Source organism: Amphiura filiformis, chromosome 20, assembly GCF_039555335.1.
Source record: "Amphiura filiformis chromosome 20, Afil_fr2py, whole genome shotgun sequence".
NCBI classification, from domain to species: domain Eukaryota; kingdom Metazoa; phylum Echinodermata; class Ophiuroidea; order Amphilepidida; family Amphiuridae; genus Amphiura; species Amphiura filiformis.
The window spans coordinates 54,049,531-54,077,381 of NC_092647.1; the positions used below are offsets into that span (position 1 = coordinate 54,049,531).

At 39.7% G+C, this 27,851-nt stretch overlaps 2 protein-coding genes across 2 annotated transcripts; both read right to left on the minus strand.

Annotated features, from left to right (window-relative positions):
• Positions 1 to 207: 207 nt before the first annotated feature.
• On the minus strand, positions 208 to 1,812 carry LOC140142382 (esterase SG1-like). Its single transcript, XM_072164350.1, has 3 exons — positions 1,453 to 1,812; positions 824 to 902; positions 208 to 251 (listed from the first exon to the last, which is right to left on the minus strand). Exons 1-3 carry the CDS (start codon positions 1,810 to 1,812, stop codon positions 208 to 210), a joined length of 483 nt encoding a protein of 160 aa, XP_072020451.1.
• Positions 1,813 to 7,173: 5,361 nt separating this feature from the next.
• On the minus strand, positions 7,174 to 18,900 carry LOC140142383 (acetylcholinesterase-like). Its single transcript, XM_072164352.1, has 8 exons — positions 18,889 to 18,900; positions 15,558 to 15,717; positions 14,786 to 14,863; positions 13,915 to 14,033; positions 10,868 to 11,044; positions 10,096 to 10,688; positions 8,626 to 8,789; positions 7,174 to 7,867 (listed from the first exon to the last, which is right to left on the minus strand). Exons 1-8 carry the CDS (start codon positions 18,898 to 18,900, stop codon positions 7,752 to 7,754), a joined length of 1,419 nt encoding a protein of 472 aa, XP_072020453.1. The 3' UTR covers positions 7,174 to 7,751.
• Positions 18,901 to 27,851: the final 8,951 nt, after the last annotated feature.

The following is a 27,851-nucleotide window of genomic DNA, read 5'->3' on the forward strand; positions in this document are numbered from 1 at the left end:
TATTTGGATCTATACTGAGAACATTTGCTAACCAGAGACCGAAAGGAGTTTAACTAAACATGAAACAGAATTGCTTCCTACTGGTCGGGCATGCAATTTTGCAATTGTACAAGTTTGGTAGCGAAGGTTGCAACCATTGACTGTTGGTATAGTATTTTGTAACTGTGTTTGGAACTTTAAAACGTTCCTTGTTTTTCCCTGACAATACTAACATAAAGTTTCAGTCTTGAGTTGTCTTCTGCAGAATTGCCCTACGTTGTAATCAGTATTAAGTGAAACAATATAATATTTATTGTTACCTCCAGTATAGCTCTTTCGAATAGATCGGCACTGAGTGGAGAGTAAAGATGCAGATCAACGCTTATTCCACCAGCACTCTCACCAAATATAGTCACTTTGTCAGGGTCTCCACCAAACGCTGTCTCAAGGAAAAAATACTTGATTCAATTTGGAGTAACATATTAAAGAACACTGAACAATCAATGAGCATGGTGGTTAGCTGTTGTTGTACTTTGATTGGTTACAATCCCCTGATGCAGCGCCTGCGCCTGATCACTTTGTCGTTGAAGGACTCAGCGGCTGTGCCTCATGTAGTTAGATTTCGTTGCATCACTGTATTCATTTAATTTTACCAGTGGCGAGAGAGAGAATCCGTATGGTGATCTTGGTAGAACTTTCGCATTGTGTAATTTATTTAACAATCAGCAAAACTAACTGAGGAAAATAATTTCTTGGATCGCTAATAATCTACTTATCAGTCACGATACAAAAATGAGCAGAAATTACTGAAGTCTCGTTAACGCCGAGATAACAACAAACTTACCGTGGATGTTTCTCTGAACCCATTTTAATGCCTCGGTTTGGTCCAACATCCCGTAATTTCCTGGAGATGCATCAAACGCCTGTGAAAAAAACACAGGAATAAAGAAAGTAAAGAAATAAAGAAACGTATTACGTTGCTGATTTGATAAAAGAAACGAAGCGCATTTTCAGTCAAAACTGCGATAAAATCCCCCATGTCACCAAGCGACTATTGTAATATCTATTATAGTAATCAGTCGGAATAGAACTACGGCATTTTGACATTTTACTTGGCAGTACTAACATGACTAATGCAATAATTCGGCATAACGGTACAGTATCTCAAGGTTTATATATGATTGAATTTAATATTTCTGAAGTAAAATATTGTATTGGCTTACCTGTGGATAAATACCCAAAAATGCCAAGCCTGTAATTGATATTGACTAGGATGACGTCACCAGTAGCTACTAGGGGTGTTCCTATCTGGGAATATATGGATCCTGAGCCTAATGTGAAGCCTCCGCCGTGTATCCATACTAACACTGAAGCATTGGTAGGCTGCAGGATAATGTCATAGAATAGAAACTAGTATTTACAGTAGTAATAAGATAAGGTGTATACAAAATATTATCAGGATTGACTGCCTACCTTCGGATTTGGAGCATATATCGCTAGAAACAGGCAGTCCTCGCTTTTCTCGAACATGCTTGTTGATGGATCCTCAGGCTGGGTACATACTGCTCTGTCATATGTGGAATTCCATACGCCATTCCATTGCCCTTTAGCGAGGGGTGGCTTAAAACGTAGTTCGCCAATGGGAGGCTCGGCGAATGGTATCGCTTTGAAGACATCAATTTGTTTATCGACGTTAATAAATTCATCCTCTTTAAAGGTGACTGTTTCTCCGAGCACTTCTCCTTGTTCAACCAAAACAATTGGTTGGGATGAAAGTGTATCAAAATAGGTTAATGCTAAGATGCAAAAGAGCTGAAACCTGGTACACTTCATTGTGAAATTGAATGATTACAATACTTTTAAATCCGCATGACATTTCAGTAAACCAGATCCGGGACCAGATCGAACTCGGTTACCACATTCGTCATCATAATCAGTGTTGATATACATTTAGGCGGGGATTAGGCCTACGCCTTAATTGATAAGGACGTCAAAAGGAAACAATTATCAGGATAATAAATCAAAGTCCATGTCATTCTTCATGTTCTTTGTTAGCTTTTGTTCAATTTGATAAAGGGTTTGAGAGCAGTTGCGTAGATTTCATTTGAGGGCGCTCTCTTACGATATGGGGTCCTTATTTGGCCTGGAATGGAATTTTGCTTCAATTTTTGGTTTTGCTAGATTTACTTTGTATTTCGTTTGTATGAAACGTCGTACTTAGAATAAATAACGCAATTGACTTGGTTGTGATGTTATTACTGTTTACTAATATGCACTGGATGGAGGTAAAATAGTTATATATATAGCAGGAATTTACGTTTGAAATACAAACATTGTTTTTGGTGTCTCTAGAATTGTTCTTGAATCATACATCCATCGTTATAAATTTAATACATAGCCTTAAGGGATGGGGATGAACGTTTGGACAGTATTTATTGTGGGACATTAGAGCACATCAGACATACTACTACAACTACAACAACATTTATAAAGCGCCTTTTCAAGAAAGTTTCAAAGACATATCGAATTGCATTCTGAATACGAAGAATGTCCTTCTGATATCAAATAATTTTGATTTTTTTTTAAATTCGCAATGTAATACACATTTTATGGCAAATGATTAAAAAGTAATGAATCCCAAAACACCAAATAAATTAGGTCTTTTGGGGAAAAAATCCATATCTTCAATATGAAAGGTCAAAATGTTCAATTGATCGTCGGCTTTTCCTCCCAGCTACATACACTTTATATCAAAAATGTGCAAAATATCAAATTTTAATAATTTGTCATAAAATTTGTATTCCACACGAATGCGGATGGGATAAGCATTAAAACGTTTCAAATTTATTTGACTCTTTATTTTGGTGTCAAGGCCCAGCTACATGACGTTCAGGAGTCAGGACTACAGTCTAAGTACACGCCGTCACTAAGAGTAGGCCTACACACCAACAGCATGTCCCTAGTAGAGTATTAAGTGTGCAATCACTTCCATATTCAGCAATACTATAGCAATTTACCAAGATTTGAAGTAAGCATGACAGTGCAAATACCGGGGCAAATACACAGATTTGTCCTTCGAAGACTTTGTGAAGCTTGTTTACTGAGTCTTACTATGAAGCATACTTTAAAGTACAAATAATGTGGACTGATCAGATCCAAATTCTAAACATATTATGGGACGGATTCTTATCTTTGCTGTCTGGATGCCCAGTCTGGATGACATGGCATATTTTATAAATCATTTGTGTGCCAGGGCTTGTGTACAAATCTATTGTAGACACAGTCCAAATATACACATACAAAATGAGTTGATATTTGCAGGAAGTTCTTGTTCTACAACTTAAAAATATTTGGAAATGAAAGAATCTTCTTATAGATAATAATTTACAGTGGCGTATCTAGAAGGCCCTTACCCCGGGGGGCTGAGATGGTTTGTGCCGCCCTGGAGAAAAGATACAGGATGCCGCCCTACCCCCCCCACACACACACACACCCCCACACACACGATTATTTGGAATGTCTGAGGGATATGTTACCTCCTAAGAATTTGGGAAAAAAACATTTGGTGGACGATTTTGACACTATTATATTGTAAAATTATACTTAGAAAAAGTGAAAATGAAGGCCCAAATGAAGCAATTCGTGGACCAAAACTGATTTTGTGTTCTAAAGAGAAGAGAAAACGGCCACTTGTTTATCTATACGTAGGAGGTTGTCTGCTCAGAAGTTGGAAAGTTTGGTAAATGATGGTCCAAATTGAAGCCATTTTGTCCATCATTAACACTTGTTTATCCATAGGCAAGGGGTGTCTGAGAGATGTTCCCCCCTCATAAAATGTTGCAAATGAAGGTCCAAATTGAAACCGACCGACCGACCCTACTTTTAAAGCTGTGTCAAAAGGTACAGTCGGTAAACGAGGGGGTATCAAAAAGTTTTTGAAATCACCCAGAAGTGAAGGAGGTATATCGATGAAATTTTGGCAGTATAATCACTGGTCCTTATGTACATTTTGGTATAAAATTGTTATCATCAGTATATTTACTTGCTTTACAGGTGGCGCTAGATGTCAGTAACCTAATCCAGTTAATGCATAACCATGATAACCTGCAAGTTGGAGACAATCTTTCCTTTAGTGTAGATGATATATATGATGATTGCCCGTCATATGGCACTATTGCTTTTTGGAAAAGGAATTTCCAAACTGGCCACATGTCCCTCACAGATGAGCCAAGAAGTGTACGTCCATCACTTACGGACGATGTGGCCACAGTGAAGAAAGTGGAGGATCTAATCATGGAAGACCGACGAGATCAACATGAAACTGATCTTTATCAGTGGACTTCAGGTATATATATAAATGCGCATTTATAAATGCGCACGTGACATCTACAAGTCGCCATACCGTGTTCAACGATGTAAGGTACCCGGATGTGCACAAATTCCACACGCAAAAGTATAGGCGAAAATGACAGGTTACAAGGAAAATTGGTTTTGCAAAATAGTGGCATTGATTGCAAAGGGCAAAATAATTTGACCCGAAACATAAACTCTTTATTTGGATTTTCCATTACGGAAAAAAAAATTATGACTGAAAAGCTAGATATAGCTGATTTAAAAAGTTATATTTCATTATTTCCGTGCTAAATGGGCGTGGCAATTGGCCATATTGATGACGAAATGTGATTCTTACTGGCATTAAGGTCAGCACTGGGTAGCTGCCGATGATGTTATTTGATAATGTTTGCACGTAGGGAACATAGGGGGCTGTCATTTTCTTCGGAAGGAAGGGGTCATGGATTTATTTATTTATTTGGGAGTCAAGATAAGTATGCCCCCGTAGCGCCGCCAATGAACATAACTCTGACCCTAATTTTAACTCTAATTATAACGTAAATTGAGGAAACTATAACTTCAGCCCGTTTCGGTATAATGACCCTCTCAAACTAATAGGCTAGATGTCCCCGCCCGACCTCCTCAATTCTAATTTACTCATTCGCTCGCAAATGGACAAAAACAAATTCAAAATGTGTTTTTAAGCACCTTTTGTGTCCCCATGCTAAATCGGTAATCTGTACACCCTTTGACGTACAATTTATAGTATAAACACGTAGATGACTGTACATGATCTAATCATCCCGGCTGGAAAGAAGATGTTGAGGAAGACTCGTATACTATACATCACGCTCATACGTTATATGACAATATGACGTACAATCACGTATGTGATGCATGGTTTGAGGTTTATTCAGCTAGTAAGTTAGATCTCGTCATACACATTATTGTCATGGTATATTGTAATTGTATACGTCAATTTTGTTCAGTTTGATTCAACCGTCTTATTATACGGAAGGGGAAAGTTAGCAAAAAAACAATTAATTTATGAGTGTAAAAGGGGGGGGTGGTTTTGGGGAAGGGGGGGACAAATAATATTTATAAAATTATAAGTAAGGCGAGAAAGAGAGAAACCCTGTTCTATGGGCGAACGGACCTTTCAAGTAGGGTCGGTCGGTCGGTTGGTATTTTTTTAAAAAATTTTTAAATAACCCAAAAAATCACAAAAATCTGTAATGTAAATAAATTTCAATTTGAGAAAATACAAAAAAAAATTGTGCTGAAATTTCCGAAATTTGGGGTCGGCATTCATTTGTACAGGAAAAATTCGTTTCCCAATTTGTTCAAAATAGAACAGGGTTTTCGTTTTTCGTCGCATAAATAAATAAATAAATAAATAAATAAATAAATAAATAAATAAATAAATAAATAAATAAATAAATAAATAAATGAATAAATAAAAATAAATAAATAAACATTAGTTATGTTTGTACATGGGGGGGGGGGTGCTGTGCAATAATCATGATTCTTTGATATCCATGATTTATCCTTGCAAATTTATAGCATCGAACCTCCAGCCAATGTTCCTTGCCAGTGCTAGCCACGAAACAAGGTCACAACTGTAGCCACTCCTTCAATTGGTCGCCATTTCAGTGATTGACAGTGATGTAATGCAAATATGGCGCTGGCCATCTAGTCACGTGCGCATTTATAAAAACGCATTTATATACACAACCGAAGTCTACTGTTAATAGTTATGGCAATGTGTGGAATATTATTCACAACTTGCACCTGCCTTGGGTGTCAGCATGGTGGGTTCCACGGTTACTCCCTCCTACGCAGAGGGGCTGCACAGATTAGTTCGACACGCTAGTCCCACACGGCGCTAGTCCGACTACACAAATTCCCTGTACTTAGAGTGCGTCAGTCCGAAAATGAAAAACACTACGCCAGTCCAAAATTAGATCCGAGTCCGAGACTGCGCTAGTTCAAAATTTAATTCTGAAACACATACCGCTAGTCCGAATTTTTTCGGACTCGCAAATCCGAAATTTTTCGCACTAGCACAATTGCTTTGGACCTCAGTTCCAAAGGCAAAATGTTTAGATTTTTCAGAATGCCCTCCAAATAACCGATGCGCAGTTATTAACCTCTTTTGCACTGGATCTATATACAGCAGAAACCTTTGAAGTACGAAACTAATGAAAACGCCCAACCATAATGCTTGAACTTGCTAAATGCCATTTTGTTTTGACATTGTTTTTGTGTCTCTAGAATCTAGAACTCATACACCATATGTTTGTAGTAGTATGACGTCGCATTTGACATGCGTTATAAATTTTATACATAGCCTTAATTTAAAAGGGAATTTCGTGATCCACAGCCTCATCCCCCTCTTTTCTCAAAAAATAAGTTGATATTTTTATACCACTGGAAACCTCTGACTACATAATGTTTATGTACCAAAGATTTCTTTTAGATTAATTCGTTTAGCAAAGAAATCGTGAAATTTGAATTTCGTTCTGGTATACCAGAACGCAATTACAACAGTGGCCTATGGAACAGAGTAATACACATAATCATGCATAACTCGCAAACGCAAAATCGGAATCAACTGACATTTTGGGAATAAGCTTTTTTCGTGAATATCTACTGAAAATGTCATAAAAACAGGATGCTAGGATCACGAAATCCTCCATTAATACATAGCCAAGTTAAACTGAATGAGCGTTAAGTTGATTTCTGATTTAGTTAGGTTGATACTGTATCAAGTGATGAAATATTAATGGGTAACTCCACACGAATGCGGGAAATGCATGAAAACGTTTCAAATTTATTTTACTCTTTATTTTGGTGTTCAGGGCCAGCTACATGACGTTCAGGACTATAGTCTAACAAACTGAAAAAAAAACCTTAAATGCTTTCTACAATTCTGATGAAGTCCTACGGGTGTGGTGATGAAATATTAAAGTACGTCACTATTTTATTGAGTGAACTGTTTAAAATATTCATTCTAACATACTTTCTACAAGTATTCGGTTCTAACAAAGGGTACAGACAAAGGTATCTATAATAACGTCAGTTAGGTAGGATAATAGGAAACCACATGAACAAACCCCAAACCAATCCTAATAGTCATAACTTGAAACGACCAATTGTATAGTTGTCATGCAGGCAGTATCGTAAAACCATGTTGATATCTCATTAACTATGACTACATTTTTGTCTCAAAAATTAGTAAGAATATATTGAGTTTCAATCAAATATTATGAAATTCAAATTAGGCTAATTTTGTCCAAAAATCGCTATACGCTAATATGTTAAATCAAATGTTGTAGATGTAGGTAGATTGCCCGGGTAGATTGTTAACTTGTGAAGCTAACTCAGCTCAGTCCTGATAGACCCACAGATTGGTAAGCATTTTGTCAACCCACAAAATGTTACAACTTTGTGTCTTCTAAATATTTATCAAATTCGTGTCGCCAAAGCACCATATCGTCGTACTTCCATCTGTTGAACTCTTCCCGCCATTCTAGCTCGACTGCCCCTAGATCACCTTCAAAATAAGAAAAAAAGAATCGGTAAGAAACTCGGAGGATTAAAACCCTTTTACGGTTCAGTCTGGCGTTTCGGTCACGGTGCGGACGCATTAACTTAGAGGTTTGACTTCAAAGATATTTGGGTTTTATTGAACCTCCAAGCCTTGGCCAAATAAAAAAAAAATTGGAGGTTTGTGCCATGTGCGTTGAAGGGTTTTCTGTTTTCTGTGTTTAATGATTTTGCAAAGTGATTGGTCATTTCCTATTTCTACTTGTTGAGTCTCAGGCACCCGGGCACATGTTAGTCACTTATAGTTTATATCTTAAGGGTTCCGCTGGCAAAAGTACCGCACCGTGTTGACGCAAGGATTGTATTTCTACATTTGGAGGTTCGAACCCTAATTAAGTTCATACTCCCAAGTAACAGGTAGCCCCGGAGGAAGCCCCAGTCAGGCCTATAACGGATCATGTGCTCCCAGTTTCTTCCTCGAAGGTATGGTTACAGGCCAAAAGTCCTGAAGACATTAGGCCGAAAACCAATAATAAAATAAACATGCACATGAAATGCGATCAAGTGAACATCTTTGGAAAGTTGTTTAAAAATCACCTGTTTGTGAACAAACTGGAGGTAGGTCTTTTATTTCCTACGATGAATTTAAACGTGGTTTATCTCTCTCAACTGGATGCCTTTTAAGTTGTAAGTGGATGGAGCAACGAATTATTGGATGTCTAGATTAAGATTTCAAAACGACAAAAATTAATAGCTAATTTTTACCAACAAATGTCCCAAGCTGCTGTAGATGCTCGTTCCAGAAATGACACTCTTCTGCTTTAAGAGCTCTTCCACTTGTCAAGTTTACTGCAATCTCCTTGTATTGTAACTCGGGAATGGTGTAATCCGGCCAATATAACTCCCCGGATTCCTCAAAATTTGGGTCTCTAAAGTAAGAAAAATTGTATAATCTTTATCAAATCGGATTACACTTAAAGCTGAGTAGTACTTTCTCTCATCATGCCCATACGCACTGGTCACACATGGGGTATAAACCATTCTTTCGTTGAGTGACACATCAAGATCTTCAACATCGGTAATTATTCCGCCAGCAGTTACGATACATTAATATGGCCTGCACCACACTGTGCCTGTACATTGGACACTTGGTTGATAACGTAAATATTCACTCTGTCTACGTACAAGGCTATGCAGCTTGTCCCATACTATGGTCTGTTGTCACTAGTTTGTCGTCTTTTAATATCCGCCTAAATAAATTGGAGTAGGCCAAAAATGCACCCTTGTGGTATACCGAAACAACAGGAAATCATAACATTTACATGTCGAAAGGTTTGGCTGCAAAACGATAGAGGTTATCCGTGTTCTATAAGCTGCATATCCTATCAACGACTGCTATACCTTGTTTAGGACTTTCAAAAGCAGTACCTGCATGTGCAACCGTGACTGTTTCAAAATAGCCCGCCAAAGTAATGCAGGGAACTCCAAGGTCGTGCATTGAATTGGTTTGAATGAGGAATACTACGGGAATCGGCGCGTTTTGTTAGAAGTCACGCATGAGTAAAGTGGATAACCTATATTCGCTTATCCACGCACAGTTTCCATCTCGATACACCTGAGCACACACATTTGTCCAAGCACAGTTAGCCTAGCAATGCCTTGTCTCTACACAGTCTGTGTTTACATTACACGGTTGAGTGCATAGCATCATAAGAACTGTGTGAGCTTCTAGCTGGTGACTAGTGGAAAATGCGGCATCTGTGATTGGTTTTTGTCAAAACTCCGAATGTTCCTTGAATCCAATCAGAAATTTTACGGAAGCTAACACTTCTTGCTAAAAACACTTTTTTCGTTACGTCAACAGATGTAGCAATTCAATGTTTATAGCAAGACGAATGTGGTAAATCTGTTGAAATCGGTCTATTCACGCGCAATTTTTGACCAAGATGTAGGTTTTAAAAGTCAAAACCCCAATTGATCCTTACAATATTTTGCAAATTTTATGTCATTAAATGAAAGCGCACACTTATTATTGCCCATATAGTCATTTCAATGAGCAATGGCCAATTCTCTTTAAATTGTAAATCCTGTGCAAAAAGTTACTATTTTCGCCTGTTTTGTCATACGGTTGTAAAGTCAATGAACAATGTCTTTGCTTTAAGATCGCTTCGAAATTGATATGATATAGAAACAACACTATCTTTGTCCACTGATCTATAAAATTCGTATACTTACCCATATTTAGCAAAACTTGTCCAATATTTCATAACGTTAACAGCAAGTCTTTTCTCTTCGTTCGTTGCACTGTGATACTCAGTCAATAGAGGATTAAAGGCATATCCAAATACATACTGCAATTCTTCAGTATGGGTTGCTCCGGTCCAATCAGGTAGCTTTTTTACGCTCGACACGTGTGTAAAATGATACGTATAAACAACGTCACCAACAGACGCATGTGCTCGGGCAACTCGATCCATGTCGCAAATGAAGCTCTTGTCACTTTGTACTTTTAAGTAGGTGCTTAAATAGTCCGTGGTTGGGTCGTCTGCTGATGCCCAGTCAACGTAAACTTGGTTCACTCCTTCCACAATAATCTCACTCTGATAACCATATCCTGCTAAGTAACTGGCTAATAAAGCGTTGTATTGTTGACGATTTATTGGTGGGGGGATCGGAGATGGGAATATTAAGTAGAAAAAGAACGATGACTCGTCAGCATTGTTACCCAGCAACAGACTTGTTCTTTTAAACTCCCGTTTGTCTAGAAGATTCGCGGGTAGGTCATCTATGAAAATCCCGTCAACACACGGATTATTCAAGGAGTTGATCTTGAAAAGAAAAAGAAAAAAGTTGTAACAAACTAAAATAGCATTATTTGCAGAGATTTGAATTAAGACTAATTTATTAAGACGAATGCCAAAGAAACGGATGGCGGCAAACGGCGAAAGTTATATCTTGATATCATACACGTCACATACAAGTGTAAAACATTACAACATGAACTTACATCATTTACTGCATAGGATGCATCCAGTAATTCTTGCGCGGGAACTTCTCTCAAGCAATCAACCAATATATGTGCATTACCAGCGGCATTACAGTGAAGTATCTCATCTAGTTGAAAGGCGGTATCTCGCGCATCGTTGATGTCCGCGGTAAATAGCTGCGTTAAAGCACTACCACTCTGAAATTGCAGGATATATACATTAACATGGTTTTCTTTATTATACACATAGTATATTATTCAATAGGCGTCATCAGAGGATGTTTCAAAAGCTTTCAATATAGAAATGACAATCGCATTTGTGTTTATCATTTGTATTGAACAGCTCTTTTCAGCGCCCTCAATTAACATTAATATTGGTCTTCAAGACTTTTGAGGGAATTGTGCCATGGATGACAGCACTTTGCAGAAATTGTTGGTGACTACATTAGCTTATGATTATAGTTCTTATACCATAAGCCTGCAGATTAGTTTCTACAGATTAGTTTTCTACTGAGAGTAGAATTATTGCATTCAAATCTTTGAATTTGTCTTATGAAACTGTAACTGAATCTTGCCTTTTGCTTATATCACTGTATGTTGCCAGTAAAATGATATTCTCTACTTAGGGGTGTACCTTAACCTTTTGGCACTAGCCAGTCAAATATCCAATAAAAGTTACCGGGCCAACAGGGGTTTTACTTAGAGGATAATAACTGGGCATCAATTATTTGGAGGGCATTGTGAAAATCTAAACATTTTGCATTATCCCGAGGGGCGTAGCCGACTAGCCCCAAGTGATATTCCGAGGTCCAAAGCAAAATGTTTAGATTTTTCACAATGCCCGACATATTAGCCTTATTCCTAACCGTCACTTTCCAAAGATCGAACAGATTAAAACAGGACGACCAATAACAAATGTGCGTATAACAGTCTGTGCAAATATGGTAGCGCCCAGTCCAAATGCTGCGGCCGGCACACTCGCAGTTCGTTCGGACGCACAGCATGGCGCACGCGGAGGTTACTAATATTTACGCTGGAACAATTACGCATTTTGCGGTCAATTGTGAGATATTAAATAGATTGCGTTTTTACATACGTGATGCGTAGACCGTGCGTTTACACGACGTTCAAAACGGCGTTAAATGTTGATAGTCTCGGTTCCAAACTGGATTGTGCTCAATCGTCACGAAGGAGAACAAGGCGGATGGTACAAAGACTAACATCTGATGCGATGCGATTGAAAATTTAATGGTCACCGAGTCCTATGACTATTTCAATACAGCATGCTTTTGATTTTGACTAAAACCAAGGTTAACATGCTGCTTAAAATACATTGTATTTCAGTGATTCCCAAATATTATTGCTGCAAAAAATAAACCCATGTATTTTGATAGATTAAGGACCACCATCCATATAACTATCATGACTTTACTTTCAAAATGAGACTTTTTTGTCTTGAAAATTAGGCGCGTTGCATGAACCTCGACATGCCGTAAAAATCGGCATATTTCAACGCCACCCGTGCGTTTTTTACGACGTTGGTGTCCAAAATGTGAAATCGCAATGTCATTTTTATACGGAAAGTATCACACACATTTCAATGGACAATCTCTACGTATGAACCTCGCGTTTGAATGAAGTCAAATTTTCACACATCGTTGTAGCTTTGTTATAATGATTTCTTTCAAACAAAATGGACCATAGCAGCATGTAGACTGATATTGGACTCAAAATGAACCACTAACCGCAAAATGTGGATATGCTACTAGTTTGCACCGCAGGCTACAAAGAAGCACTAACCGCGAAATATTGATGTCCAAAAGCTTAATCTATAAATTAGCCCCCGAATGAGATGGCAGGGCTTGAAGAATGAGGGAAATTATGGGGTAAAAAGTAAAAGAAAAAAGTAGGGTTAGGGATTAGGGTTCGGGTTTCGGGTTAGGGTTTAGGTTAGGGTTTAGGGTTAGGGTTATTAATTAATTAATTAATTATGTTACAAATTTAAAATACGTACTACGTATTTTGACAACGGGGTACACCGTGCCCATACGTATGATGTAATACAGCATATCCATCAAAGCACGGCATTTACCGTGCCCATACGACCCGTATGGACACAATGTGTTACGTGTACATATGTGTGAAATGGGCACCCCACCCCCGTATGGTTTCGCTATGTCGACGATACTTTGGTTCTCATCTACATTCTACAGGATGATTACGGAATTTGGAAATCGCAAGCTCTCTATTCATAACCTCTCATGAATATACGATTAATGATTAATCCAATCACAGATAATAACTTTTAAATACGCGGACGCAAATGAGGGTTATTAAAAAATTACAATGACCGCGTCTCGTGACGTAGCTAAAAGTACGCTTTACAATGACCGCGCTGCGTGACGTGTTATGCGCTCGAACAATTATACGCGGACTCTGGCCGCCGTATTGGACATCGCATGATTGCTTGTTCGCTAGCGGTATTTCCTTAATAGGCTATTCGATTTTTGACAGGGGAAACGAAATATACGTCGTACAGTTATAATTATTGTGTTCTGTTTCCAAATCTAAAAGAAGAAATTCGAAAATATGACGAAAATTGAATTGAAAAAGTGAAAAGTAACGGTTATGAATGAGGTTAATGACTTTGTTTCAGTTATTTTTCGGGTATTTTGAAATATCCAAGCATTGTGCTTTAGACCTCGGAATATCCCTCGGGGCTTAAAACAACTGATACGCAGTCATTAACCTCTAATTAATTACCTCGATTTGCGTTCGCGTTTTTACAAATAATAAAACAAGATCAAACGCATCGCGTAAATTCATGAAGTTAAGAAAAAATATTAAACAGACTTGCTACCGGCTGGTCGGGCATGTAATTTTGCAATTCTACAAGTTCGGTAGTGAAGATACCAGCCATTGACTGTTGTGACGGTGTTTTGGAACTGTTTTTCGAACTTAATGTTCCTCGTCTTTCCCTACATGACAATACTGATACAAGGTTTCAGTCTTCAGCTATCTTCAGCAGAATCCTTCGTTGTTTTCAGTATAAAATGAAACAAAATTACCTCAATTATAGCTCTTTCGAATAGATCGGCACTGAGTGGGGAGAAAAGGTGCAGGTCAACGCTTATTCCACCAGCACTGTCACCAAATATAGTCACTTTGTTAGGATTTCCACCAAACGCTGTCTCAAATAGGAAAGCAAAATAGTTGAGTCAATTTTGAGTAACATAAAGAACACTGAACAATCAATGAGCATGGTGGTTGTACTTTGATTGGCTCAAAAGAGCTATACAGATTCCGAGTATTCGACGTTCTATTCCCATTCTATTTCCGAGGGGACACTTAAAACAAATTACCGTACGGGTATGTTCCCCCGGAAAGACCCCGCCCCCCATTTTGGATTCCGCAGCTCCAAAAAAACCCTATATTTGACCAAAATAGAGCCCCGAAAGACCCTTGATTTTGATAATTTCAGCTCTAAAAGACCTCAAAACTGCTCATTCCTCATATTTCAGTTTTTTTAGGTGATTTTCAACCAGAAAGCCAAGGAAGACCCTTGATTTTGACCATTTTGACTGTTCGCAGCTCCAAAAGTCCCCATTTTACTTGTTTTCAAGCTCCAAAAGACCCCCTTTTACCGGTACGCCATCAGCTCCCAAAGATCCACCACCTCAAAATTCCGAGGGAACATACCCCCAAACATTTTTGATATGTGCACCGGGTCTATTTCCACCCTTCTAACGAATGTTTGATGACGTAAAATCTATAATATGTTATGTTGAATGTCTGGTGGAAATATATTATCGATTTAGCCCATTATAAGACCACAAAACTGGGGCAATCATTTCTTAGATCGCTATTATTAAATCCACTTCTCAGTTAAGATGCAAGTCTGGTTATACCAATATAACAATATAGGCTGGCAAAACTTACCGTGGATGTTTCTCTGCACCCATTTTAATGCCTGGGTTTGGTCCAACATCCCGTAATTTCCTGGAGATGCATCGTCGCCTGCGAATAAAACACATGAATTAAGAAAGTAAAGAATTTTAAGAAACTTCTTAAGTTGTACTGAGATCTGTGCTGATTTGATAAAAGAAACGAAGCGTATTTTCAGTCAAAACTGCGATCAAATCTTCCAAGTCACCAAGTGATTATTGTATTGTCTGTTATATATAACCAGTACAAATAAATGCATACAATTGTGTCTTCCAAGCTCCAATAGTCATTGCTAGAGACTTGTTAGATAGCAGATGGAACTATATACACTTTTGATCGTGAAGCTGATAAGACCACCAGATGGCTCAAAGAAGTCATCTGGATCCGCAGAAAAGGACATGAAACTCTAAACAAGGACGAGGGGGCCTACGCACTCAACAACATCTTTGACCAACTCATCACGCCCTCTATAGCGGTTCCTGTTGCCCATAAAAGGAAACAGTCAGATGTGATGAGTTGCTAGTCTGATGAAGCCACTAGTGTAGTGGTGAAACGTCACTAAAACGTGAGTTAAAAAACTTCGTTTTTTATAGGAATTGTTCAAAATGAACAATATTTACAGATGAATAATGAATATTAAACAAAGATGTTACCCAGTCGTTGCCCTGGCCTGGCCATACACAATATGTCAGCAAAATGCTTTGTGAGCAAACTTTGAAAAAATTTGATTTTAATATTTCTGAAGTAAAATATTATATTTGCTTACCTGTAGATAAATACCCAAAAATGCCGACCCTGTAATTGATATTGACTAGGATGACGTCACCAGTAGCTACTAGGGGTGTTCCTATTGAGGAATATTGGGATCCTGACCCACGTGTGAAGCCTCCGCCGTGTATCCATACTAACACTGAAGCATTGTTAGGCTGCAGGATAATATCATAGAATAGAAAACAAGATGTAATAAGGGATTCGGTTTGCATCACAACCACTAATGTTGAGGTCCGCTAACCCAATATGGGTAAAAACAAAAAATGGTACAAAGAAGGGCGGCGGAAGATGAAGGGGTGGCAACAAGAAGTATTAAAGAAAAAAGGGCGGGCAGAATTGGCGGGAAAAAGAATTATTAATTAAAAAGGTCGGAAAATTATGTAAACTAATGTAACTATACCTTTAATTTGGTCGCCAACAGGGCCACAGCTCGAGGTGGTGGGGGTAATTGGGGTGGGGGTAACACCTGTAATTCTTTAATCAAATTTTTTTTGCACCAATCAAAAGCGTTTGACTCCGTACATTGAGAAAAACTCTGGAGATTGTAACTAGATAGGAATTCCATCAAAGATAATTAGAATAATCCAGATTTTGTATGAAGATCAAGAGTGTACAGTGTAGATGAATGATAGGAGTCAGAATGGCTCAAGGTGAAGACTGGTGTGAAGCAAAGAGACGTAATGTCCGGCTTTATCGTCTTGATTGTGGTGGACTGAATAATGAAACATGCAACAGAGGGAAATAGCACATGAATTAGAGGATTTGGTCATTAGAATATAGCCATAGTATCATCAACACTGAACATATGCAGGTTAAAGCAACAAAGCTATTTGCAGCAACTGAGGTCTAAAGATTGATGCAAAGAAAACTGAAGTGCTGAGAATAAACAGCAAATCCAAAACATTAACCAGGATAGTCTAAACAGGCCAGCAGCTGAACGAGGTGTAGAGAAGAATACAACACATACCTATAATACATGTAGGTGACAAAGTTAGCAATCGAAGAAGAGAGCTGAGGACAAGGAGAACAGAATTAGCATGGCAATATGTTATCATTCATGAAGTTCAACCAAATTTGGAATGCAAGCACGCTCACTTTAGGCACATCATCTTATTTGGTCCTATAGCACTATCGGTGCCCCTTTATGTACCGATTACTCTTTCTATCGTACCCTGAACGTTTGCATAGTACTTTCGTTTTTTATTTAGATAAAATACAATAACACTATGCAAATGTTAATTATTGTGCTTTAAATACAATTTATTACATTACTAGGGTGCGATTGAAAGAGTCCTAACCGGATACCGATAGTGCTATAGGACCAAATAAGACGTGGTGCCTTAGGAATTGAAATAATAATAACGGCTGCAAAACATGGAAAATCAATGATAATGATAACAGGAAGTTTGACACTTTCCAAAAAAAATGTCTAATGATACTATTGATCAGATGGCAAAATGTCATCTCAAATGATGACCGAAACCCAAAATGAAGCATTGTAGGATGGTTTGGGCAGTTTTGAGACATGTTGAACTCTGGCATATCGGAGAAATGTAATATTTTAATAAAGTTTCATTAAAATATTTTAAATAATTATTTTTTTATTTTTTTGGATTTACACTCATATTTCTGTCAAATATGAGTGTCAATACTTTTAAAGCCAATGTAATCAAGTAATAATCTTTGAATTTTGTTTAATATTTCTATAAATACATGTTATTTAATATTGCTATGTTGAATATCATTATGTTAAATTTTTAATACTTTGTTTGTATAATTTTAATCAGGGTCTCGTGGGAGACCAGTATTGTATTACTGAACTGCGTAACCCTGAATAAATAAAGATTTACTACTTTTTATAATTTTTTAATCTTGTAAAACATTTTAACAATATTTTGTACGCAAAAAGAACGATTTTCCCGATAGGTCAGAGTTCAAAGTGTTTCAAAACAATACCACAATGCATTACAAATTTTAATGCCGATTTGGTTTATTCTTCCCATGTTCCTGAGATCAGTGACCTGTAATATAAATTCGTCGTGTAATATGCATATACAACCGAGTAATTATAATGCATGAATCAGATGGGAAATCAATTACATCAGATGACAATCAGTCCAGCTTTCCAGAAAGTGACAATTGTTATTGATTATCACTATCTAAACGAGTCAATTTACGTTTGGAGCTATAGACAAAATGTTTGTTGTTGTAACCTGGTCCCGCTGCATGGGTGTTGTAAGTATCTATAAAAAGGCACTCCAAACAACCGTACCCAAAAATAACAAAAAATGGAATAGAGGGAAATACTAATTTGCATAAAACAAATATGGCTGCGTATGCAGGGCTCACATTTCAAAATCGATTCTGGGTAAAAAGCTGTAAAACCACCAATGTATCCCTCTCATTATTAGGATTCTGAAAAAAGTATAGTTTGACCTATCTTCGATGTACCGTTATAGGCGTAAACATGATAAAGGTCAAATTGTAAGCCCCTCTGAATCATACTCCGGCTGGAACGAATGAGTGGAGCGCCATCTAGGGAAAGCCCCACAAAAGGTTGAGGAAAGTTACCATAGTACCGCGATAAGATAAAGATAATATCAGCCTAATATCGATCATGCGCGCCACTCCCTCTTTATTGGAGAACCGCCCTGCCGATCACGGGTATCGGGCGATCCTCGGCTACGATTGGTCAAGAGTCGCCAGATACCGGATCGATGGTAGGGTGGGGTCGCATATAAGGGGGGAGCGGAGCGAAGATCGTCGCGCTCTCTCTCTCACTTTTCGTATCAACTTTTCATATTGTAAGATTGTCAGCCAATAAATCATGGATCAATAGGAACCACACATCTGGCCTGATGCTGTCTTGATTTTGTCTTCACTATTAACACCATCCGTCGTCTAACATAACCACTAATCTACTAAGAAGACTTACTAAATGAGACCCGTCATAAAACCGACCTAAGGGGTCTTATAACTGGTTCCCACACCAGATTCGACTTGTGTGCCGGTGGATTTAACAATTTTAATCCTATGTCGACCGATGTTAATTATCACATCGCTGGGGCGATACAGGGACTCATAGCCGTACAGGCCATCATCACTTTTGCTATTTTTGCACTATTGGCAGCTATATTTTATACCTATTCCAACGAAATTCCCCACCGTCGGGGTCTATACAGACACATCTGCAGAATCGCAGATTACATTGCTTTGTATAGCAATACCACAATCGTCAAGACACGCACGTCCGTAAGGCGTCGAAATAGAAGATTTTCAAATACCGAAGACAATGAAACAGAGGTGTGATTTTTTCAATTAATTACCCTAAGCTCCATGCTGTTTAATGCTCTTTGACGTTGCCCAGTCTTCAATTCGTCAACTCGCCTCTCCAACCCAGGGGCAGAAATTTGATTCTTCAAACCCAGGGACAGTCATTTTTTTTTGATCCATTGGAATCGGCAGTCATCGCCCATCAATTGGACAGTATCCGCAGTCCCCCAGCAAATTAAAAAGTACATTTTCTTGAGGTGATGTGATGTGCTCGGACACCGAGATTCAACACTTTTACAGAACTTGACATCTAAGCTGCACTGGAGTTTTTCACGGTCATCCCACTGTTTTTACCGTTCTTCACCTTATAAACTTACTTTATCTGATGTACACCGGAGTCAACTTTGGCATTGTTTTTTCTTCATGATGAACATTGACTCTCGCCGTTAACTCAGACCTGCGGTTCACCGAATGAAACTTTTGCGTTCCCTCCATTATACTTTGTAGCTCCATCTATTCACCACGAGGATTCTCCGCGACTAATGACATATTTCGTTTGAACTTTTGCGTGTTAGTCATCACGGACACTGACTCTTTGGCTCCATCTATTCGCAAATATCTAACAGTGCACCTGATGTTCTACGACTTGAACTTTAGCGCTTCTTGATATGAACACTGATTGCATGATTTCAACTATTTGCGAAACACAGGACTCTCCGCGATATTTTCCGAATCTACAGTGGTAGCAGAGACGGAGTACATCTATCACTTCAAAACAAATCAGGGGATGGTGAGATTGTTCGACTTATATACTTTTGTTAATGTTGATTGATATGTGATATTGTTTTGTACCCCGTCCCCAACAGACTACATATCCATTTGATAGCCTCATGAGTGTACCCAAATATTTTAGTATATTGCATTTCCAGCCGTGGCCAGCACTTTACGCACCACGCAGTATTTCGATCCACGTTTCCTCACATAATCAAAATCCAGCTCAATTATTGCTCAACGGTCCTGTTGCACTGGATGCGGTTTACGAAGTTTCGTTTCTAAATTTATTCAATCACCAACATTGTTTGTTCATTTTGGACCACTTTCACATTTATCCAAACGTGCAGGTGCTCGATCATAACTGTGTCCCGACTGTTTCGGCAAATCTCCCCGATAGCCACAATCTCTTTATTAAATATAGAGGGTCCGCTATGGCCAATTTTTTAGAAATACGGCATGAACATTTCAGTCCAAATTCCCCGAGTTTGGCCAGCTCAGTATCTCCCAAAAATTCAATACCTCACTTTGGACCCAGTGCTTTATGACAATACCTATCCAGTTACAGCTATCATAAAATTTCGCAATCTATCTCGTGCTGCTTGTCACAGAATTTTGAGTTACATGCAGGTTAGGTGTAATCGAGTTTATAACATTCGTTACCATTTTCGAGCAGCTAACCGTTGTTCCATGCAAGTTCAATTTGAAACCACCGCTCAGGCTTTCGTTCATCCGGTGGCCGCTTTCTAAAACTTGTCTACTCATTTTGGGAAGTAACCTGTGGACAGGCTTAAATTCGTTCAGCCATAAGTGGTTGCATGTTGATCAAAATTACAACCAATGTTATAAACCCGAATATACTGACCAATGCACGAGAAATATTTTTTTTTTCAGCACAAGAACAATTCATATGATTCATATAATTACCAAGGTTGTTATGAATTGTCGAAAAGAAGAGTCATTTTAGTACAGTGTTACATTTGTTCACCAAGTGATCCAAGTACACAATCCGTTTGAAATCATTGGTTCAATAATGTCTTATGTTTTATAATAGCATTGATATTGTATTTTACATTTATATTGTAATGTTTTCACCATTTGTAAGATTATTTGTAAGCGCTTGCGAACTAAGCCAGATTTAAGGCTGGTAAAAAGGGGATCGGCAACTAAGTTGCTATTTACACTCTGTTGGTTCTATTCTGTTCTGTGAGAAAATATTCCTCTCTCTTTGTTTGGACAGTAACCTTCTCGACCGTTAGGCCTAAAACGCGTGTTATTGTAAGCACAATTATATTAGCTCTAGTTAATACATAAGTGGATAACGAGTTTACCGACTAGGCTATATGTTTAGATACAGTTTGATAGCGAAATCACTACAAACATCGTGGTGGACAATAATATAGGCATAAGCGGGTAGTTAGTTGACACCATTATTTAAGTCAAGCAAGGTTTCATGGCTTTATACCACTAAATACTTGTGTTAACCAGCAGAATAAATCAAAATTGAGCAGTGCAAACCGGTTTCATTCACAACAAAATAATACTAACGATTTAAGCATGGCAGTACATAATCAATTCCAAATCACGCTAGACATTCCACAGTTTTTGGGTGAACAATATGATAATATCATCGACTGGTTCAGTCGTATTGAAGATACCATTAGGCCTATCGCGGCAGACGCCGCAGATTTGAATCTACGATTAGTTTCAATTTTGCCCCAAAAACTAGCAGGAAATGCATATAAAGTGTACCGCAGCCTCCCACAAGACACAAAAAACGATTATCAACTGTGTAAAGCGCGGCTCAGCGCAGTATTTAATAATCAGGACTTCTTGCGGGTATTCCAGGGCTCATTAACGGCGCGTCCACGCCATTCTGGGGAAAATGTAGAGGTGTATGAGAGCGAACTGCGCTCATTAGTGATCCAAGCCTTCCCCACGTATTCAGTCCAACAAAGAGAATCTGAGATATTACGCCGTTTCATAGCGGGTGTCTCACCCTTTTTGAGGGGTAAGTGTCGGGAGACAGATGTTGATACTCTTGAAGCCGCTATCCGCGTCTGCAAAAACGCAGAACGCGCCATGAAGGAGTATCAGGCATCGGACATGCCAATGGTAGACATATATGCTTCATCGGCTGGACTGGGGGCACAACCTCCGACCCCAGTCTTAGCACAAATGGAGCCAATAGACGCGCAAAACCCAACTGAAAAGATGTTGGAGACGGTGTTGGCAGAGCTGAGAAAACTCTCTACCAACACTCCTGGGGCACAGGCATTAGTGACGGAAATGCGTCGTCAGAACGAGACGACGCAACGCCTCATTAATGAGCTACGTGACGGGCGCGGACAGGAGACGTTCTATAGACAATCACGATCAAATGATCGCCGGCGTGATGGCTATAGAGGTCAAAGTCACGGACACCGCCCGAATTCATTTAATGGACCGCGCGACATACGCAACCGGTCTATGTCAAACGACAGATCGCGCCATTACTCTTTCGGTGCAAGAGACAGTAGGTCAGGGTCGTATGATCGGCCGCAAGGTCAGCGGCGAAGTTCATTTGACGACCCATCACGTAATCATGGTACTAGCCAGGTTGACCGCAATGGTCCACCTCCGTTCCACCGCCGTGATAGTGGGGAGCGGAGGTATTATAACGCCGGCAATGAACGGCGTGACAGATCATATTCAGGGGAGCGTCGACGAGACGGCGCTCAAGGACGGCGACCGAGTCCCCACCCGGGACGCGCGTCGCCGTCCATACGGTCCGCTAGCCCAGCGACCCGTAGGGTTACATTTGACACGGACCAGGAAAACTCGCGTTAGGTGACGATATGGGTCGATCGTCGCCTACATCATTTCATTCAATGTCTCATAATAATTTAGCAATGACCCTTCCAACACTTCAATATAACGGCATTGAATTAGCTTCAGTGGTGTCCAGCCAATCTACACAGACCATTATGACCACGGTTAACAATAGGCGGGTTCAAACTTTTATAGATTCAGGGTCAGGGGCTAGCCTAGTGCGTAGCGACACGCTGGCCACCCTGACAAAGCATGCCCCGTTACATATAAAACCCCCAAATATTAAATTGGTCACGGTCACAGGTAATCCTGTTAAATTATTAGGAGCAGTCACATTAAATGTAAATCTAGGGGGGTCCCAAATAACGCACACGTTTCATATTGCCAACCCGGAGAAAAAGATGAAACCATTATTAATAGGTATGGATCTATTGAATAAACATGATATAGGCCTACACTTCAAGAGGGGGTATGTAACGTTCAATGGGAAAAAGGTACCTCTATTAAATAAAGACGAACTTTGCTCGAAAACCTGCGAAGTTCGCCTGCCTGAATCTATAGTCCTACCAGCCAATAGTGAAACGGTATTTCATGCTCTACTTCAACTGGATACATTAGATCATTCCAGGGAAAAATTCTCAGAATACGATTCATTATTACAGATGAGCTCAGATATAGATTTTCCCCTTTTGATGGCACAGAGTTTGGTCAGACCTACTAACAACGAAATCCCTGTGAAAATTATTAATTTATCAAATTCTGATATAGAGCTAGGTGAAAATAGTGTCATTGGTTTGTTACATACATGTTCATTCAGCGAGAGTGATGATTTCCAGGTACTTGAATCAACAACAGAGCAAACAGAGGATGTTGACTCAAGCTCCAGAGAGGGTAAATGCAAAACCAAAACATTGCCTCCTATTGACTTGTCGAATTCAGCTCTGACAGCCGAGCAAAAGGAACAGGTAGAAACTTTATTAACTGAGTATTGTGATGTTTTCTCCTCCGAGGATGAACCATATGGTAATTCTGATATAGTAATGCATAGAATTGATGTAGGAGATCATCCACCAATTAAGAAAAGAGCGTACAAAACATCACCAAAATTACGGGTTGAAATTCAAAAACATATTGATAAATTACTCGACAATGATGTGATCGAACCTAGTGACAGTGCATGGTCAAGCCCAATAGTCATGGTCAAGAAAAAAGCAAATTGGGGATAAACCACCTCATATAGACTAACTCAGGACTTCAGGGCTATCAACCTTTGTTCTAGGACGGATAGTATGCCGACCCCTTTGGTAGATGAAGCAATTGACGCCCTTAGAAACAATGCGTTATTTAGTACTTTAGATCTTACCAGTGGGTATCACCAAATTCAAATGCACCCCGACCATAAACAATACACAGCCTTCTCGGATGGCAATAACCTTTATCAGTTCAAAAGACTTCCGATGGGGCTAAAAAATAGCGGGTCCAGTTTCCAACGCGCGATGCAGATGGTCTTTAAGGGGATGAGATGGGAGAAAGTAGTCATATACTTAGATGACATATGTGTTTTCGGCAAGAATTTTGAGCAGAAACTAGCGAACTTGCGTGAAACCTTTGCCCGTTTACGGGCCGCCAATCTGAAACTTAGCCCCGAAAAATGTGATCTATTTAAAGCGGAAATCACTTTCTTGGGCTACAAAGTGTCCCAGGCGGGGGTTAAACCTTGTGATCGTAACATTGCCAAAGTACAGAATTGGCCCACGCCCGTTAACCCCACCCAAGTACGCGGTTTCTGCTCTTTAGCTTCATATTATAGGCGTTTCATACAAAATTTCAGCACTATCGCATCGCCACTCTTTCATCTGACTCAAAAGATATTAAATTCGTATGGAACGAAGAGTGTGATTTGGCTTTTAATACTTTGAAAACCGAACTCACGTCCTCACCCATCGTTGCTCACCCTGATTTTAGTCTACCATGGTTATTGTACACCGACGCCTCCAATGAATGCATAGGAAGCGTACTGTCCCAGCATCATGTTGATGATAGAGAGAGGGTGGTGGCATACTTTTCGGCAAAGTTATCCAAAACCGAAAGAAACTGGTCAACTTTTGATAGGGAGCTATACGCCATTGTAGCATCAATCAGAAAATTTAGACACTACCTCAGAGAGTCCGAATTCACTATAATTACTGACCATAGACCACTGTTGGCATTGCGCAAACTAAACTTGGAAGCCGATTTTACGGGCAAACGGGCTAGATGGGTGCTAGAACTAGATCCCTTGAATTGGACCATCCAATACAAGAAGGGGGCTAAACACAACAATGCAGACAGCCTTAGTAGGTACCCCCACCCAGAAACCGACACTGACAGGGCTGAAAATGAGTTTCTCGAAATATGCATGCTAGCTGGGGACCATCTTGATGATATGGAGGACGATGAGGGGGCCCTGGGGGGTCCCCAACCCCAAGATGCAAGTTCCGATACAGTTCGGGTACTGCCACATAATATGCATAATGCCGATATTTTCACATTCAACCAAGAAGTAATTAAACGTGCACAAGACTCAGATTCTGACATTCAGGAAGCCATTACATGGCTTAATTCTGACAGACCTCCTGCACCAGAGGACAAAGGTTATTTTCTTACGGGTTTATGGCGGCAAATGAGTAAACTTAAATTAGGCACTAACGGTCTATTATATCGAATTGCTACCGTGCAAGACTTACAGGCAGAACTACACCAAGTAATTATTCCCCAGAAATTGATTCAGGGGGTGTTACACCAATTGCATGGGGCGGCATTGGCGGGCCACACTTCAGCACAGACAGCCATAAAGGTGGCTAGAAAATTCTGTTTTTGGCCAGGTATGCCCGACGATATTACGGAATACTGTGCATCGTGTGTTGCGTGTCAACGTCATTCCAGCCCAGTACCTAAATTAAAGGCACCCTTGCGTCCTATTCAGGTACCTAGGCGCCGTCATTTGGCTATAGACATCACATATATGCCTCTCTCTCAAACCGGTTTCCGATATATTTTGACGGTCACTGACTTATTTACCAAGTATCTAGAGATGTACCCAATGGTAGATCAATCGGTACTTACAGTGGCTAACAACTTATTTGACCATTACGTCAGCGAACATGGACTACCTATCAGTATACAATCAGATAGAGGGGCCCAGTTCGAATCGGTCGTCTTTAGGGAGTTGTTGCGTCGGTTTGGCATAGCAAAGTCCGCACCACGAGCTATAGACCACAGTCTAACGGTCAAGTTGAACGTGTGCATAGGGATATTAAGTCCAGCATTACAAAAAGATTGCAAGCTAGCAATTTAGGCACCAAATATTGGGATCGGATGTTAGGACCCGTCAAATTATGTTACAATGCTACTAGGCATTCAACCACAGGTTTTTCACCCTATTTTCTGGAAAGGGGGGAAGAACCACTGCTACCAGTTCACATCCTATTTAGCGATCCAGGTTCGATACCGGATCCGGTGGCGATGCCACATGAGCACAGTAACTATGCCTCAGAATTGCACCGGCGACTACTGCTCGCGTATGATATCGTCCGGGAAAACTCTGAGCACAGTAAAGTCGACAGGCATTTTACTATGACAGATCGGTACGCTTTCTCCCGTATGAAGTGGATGATTTGGTATGGCTAAAAGACGAACGCCGGGAATCGAAGCTTACCCCCAGATGGAAGGGGCCGTTTCGTATCGTCCAGAGGTGGGACGATGGGCGCCTGTACCGTATTGTAGACACAACCAACCCGGCGGCGGCACCGTCGACAGTCCACTATGACAAGTTGAAACCATACCGTCAGGCAACACGGTCGCAGGGAGGGGCACCACAATCTACACAGCCTACTACAGGCGCACCAACCACAGTACCAAAAGAATACGTCATACCGGCACCGTCAGTCACAGTGTCGGCACCGTCGACGCCGTCGACAACGCCAGCTAACAGCCCAGCAGCGTCTGCTAGCAGCCCAAATACGGGTAATGAATTAGCATCTTCTGACCCGTCTATGGCAGAGTCGGTGACCCCCGGTACTTCCCCAGAATCGACTTTATCATCATCAACATTTGATCCTTCCATTACTAGTACACCGGTGAGAGGGGAATTGTCCCCCTCCCGTACGGGGCGTAGACGGTTTCGACCCCTGAAATTGATTGATTTTATAACATATGAACGAGAGTATGCATAGGGTACTTCTGATATCAAATTCTTATAAAGATATTGCAACGCAATATGAGTATACATCATGCAAATACATATAGGTTGCATAACTGTTTTGTTTCCCAGGCGTTACACCTCGGCGGACAACGTCAAATTTTCCCCCTTAGTGATAAGGCAACAGCGATTTCACCCAAGTGAACAACCCCGCTGTTGTTGTGTTTTTTTTGTTGATATATATTACAAATGAATAATCGAAAGTTACCCCCAAAATATTACCTATCGGACATAGTGGGACCGGAGTGTTGACACCAGGTTTTCCAAAAATTGCTATGTTCAGTTATGAAACGGGCTTTACTACCGGCTGTAGTATTAGCCGCTATTAATCGCTAATATTGTAATAACTTTATTTAATCGTATATATTCGACGGATGTTCATTTTCATTAGTATAGTTCAATTGTGGGTCTCCCGGGTTCTAAACATAAATTATTATCGTTATTATATCACTAATATATATACCTACTAGCATATCAAACTGTATAGGCCTACCGCGCACACATAATATATACAGATGTGCGTGCTGTCACGGGAAATTCAGTCACCAATTATACAAATACACTGGCTACCATCATCAATGGGGATAGCCCTCCTATTCTACTTTTATACTGAAATGAGCTCAGGAGTGTTTGATTAGCACTGGCGTGTGTCAGATGCATAGCAAATCGGGTGGGTACACCATAATATTGACTTTGGATACACTTTGGTAGATTTTGGTTCTGTTTATTGAGGTCACTTCAGGGCACCTGCTCCAGGTCCCGTGGAAGTTGTATTATGCATGTTCGCTTAAAGAATTCAGGGATAATAATACAAATAATATAATATCGACACTGTTACCCCGAAGGTACACATGCAAAACGGTAGCAGAGGACAGGTTAATACAAATTCAGACATATATAACAACAAATACTAATGTTCTAACCTCAACCATGTATAGGCCAATAACAGGATTCATGTATCATATACTCCAAGGTAATTCCTTATATTATCGGTGCTCCCTACCCCAAACATTACTACCACAATCAATTCAGCGTCAGGCCGCTCGATCAATGACATTTATTTTACTATGAACTTGATTTGCACAAAACGTATAGCAGTAGACTCGGAGCTTTTACTATACATGCTACCCTTTTGTAGGGCTCTCTCAATCATTATAGGCCCTCATACTCGGGACCTCCCTTATAAGAATTGGG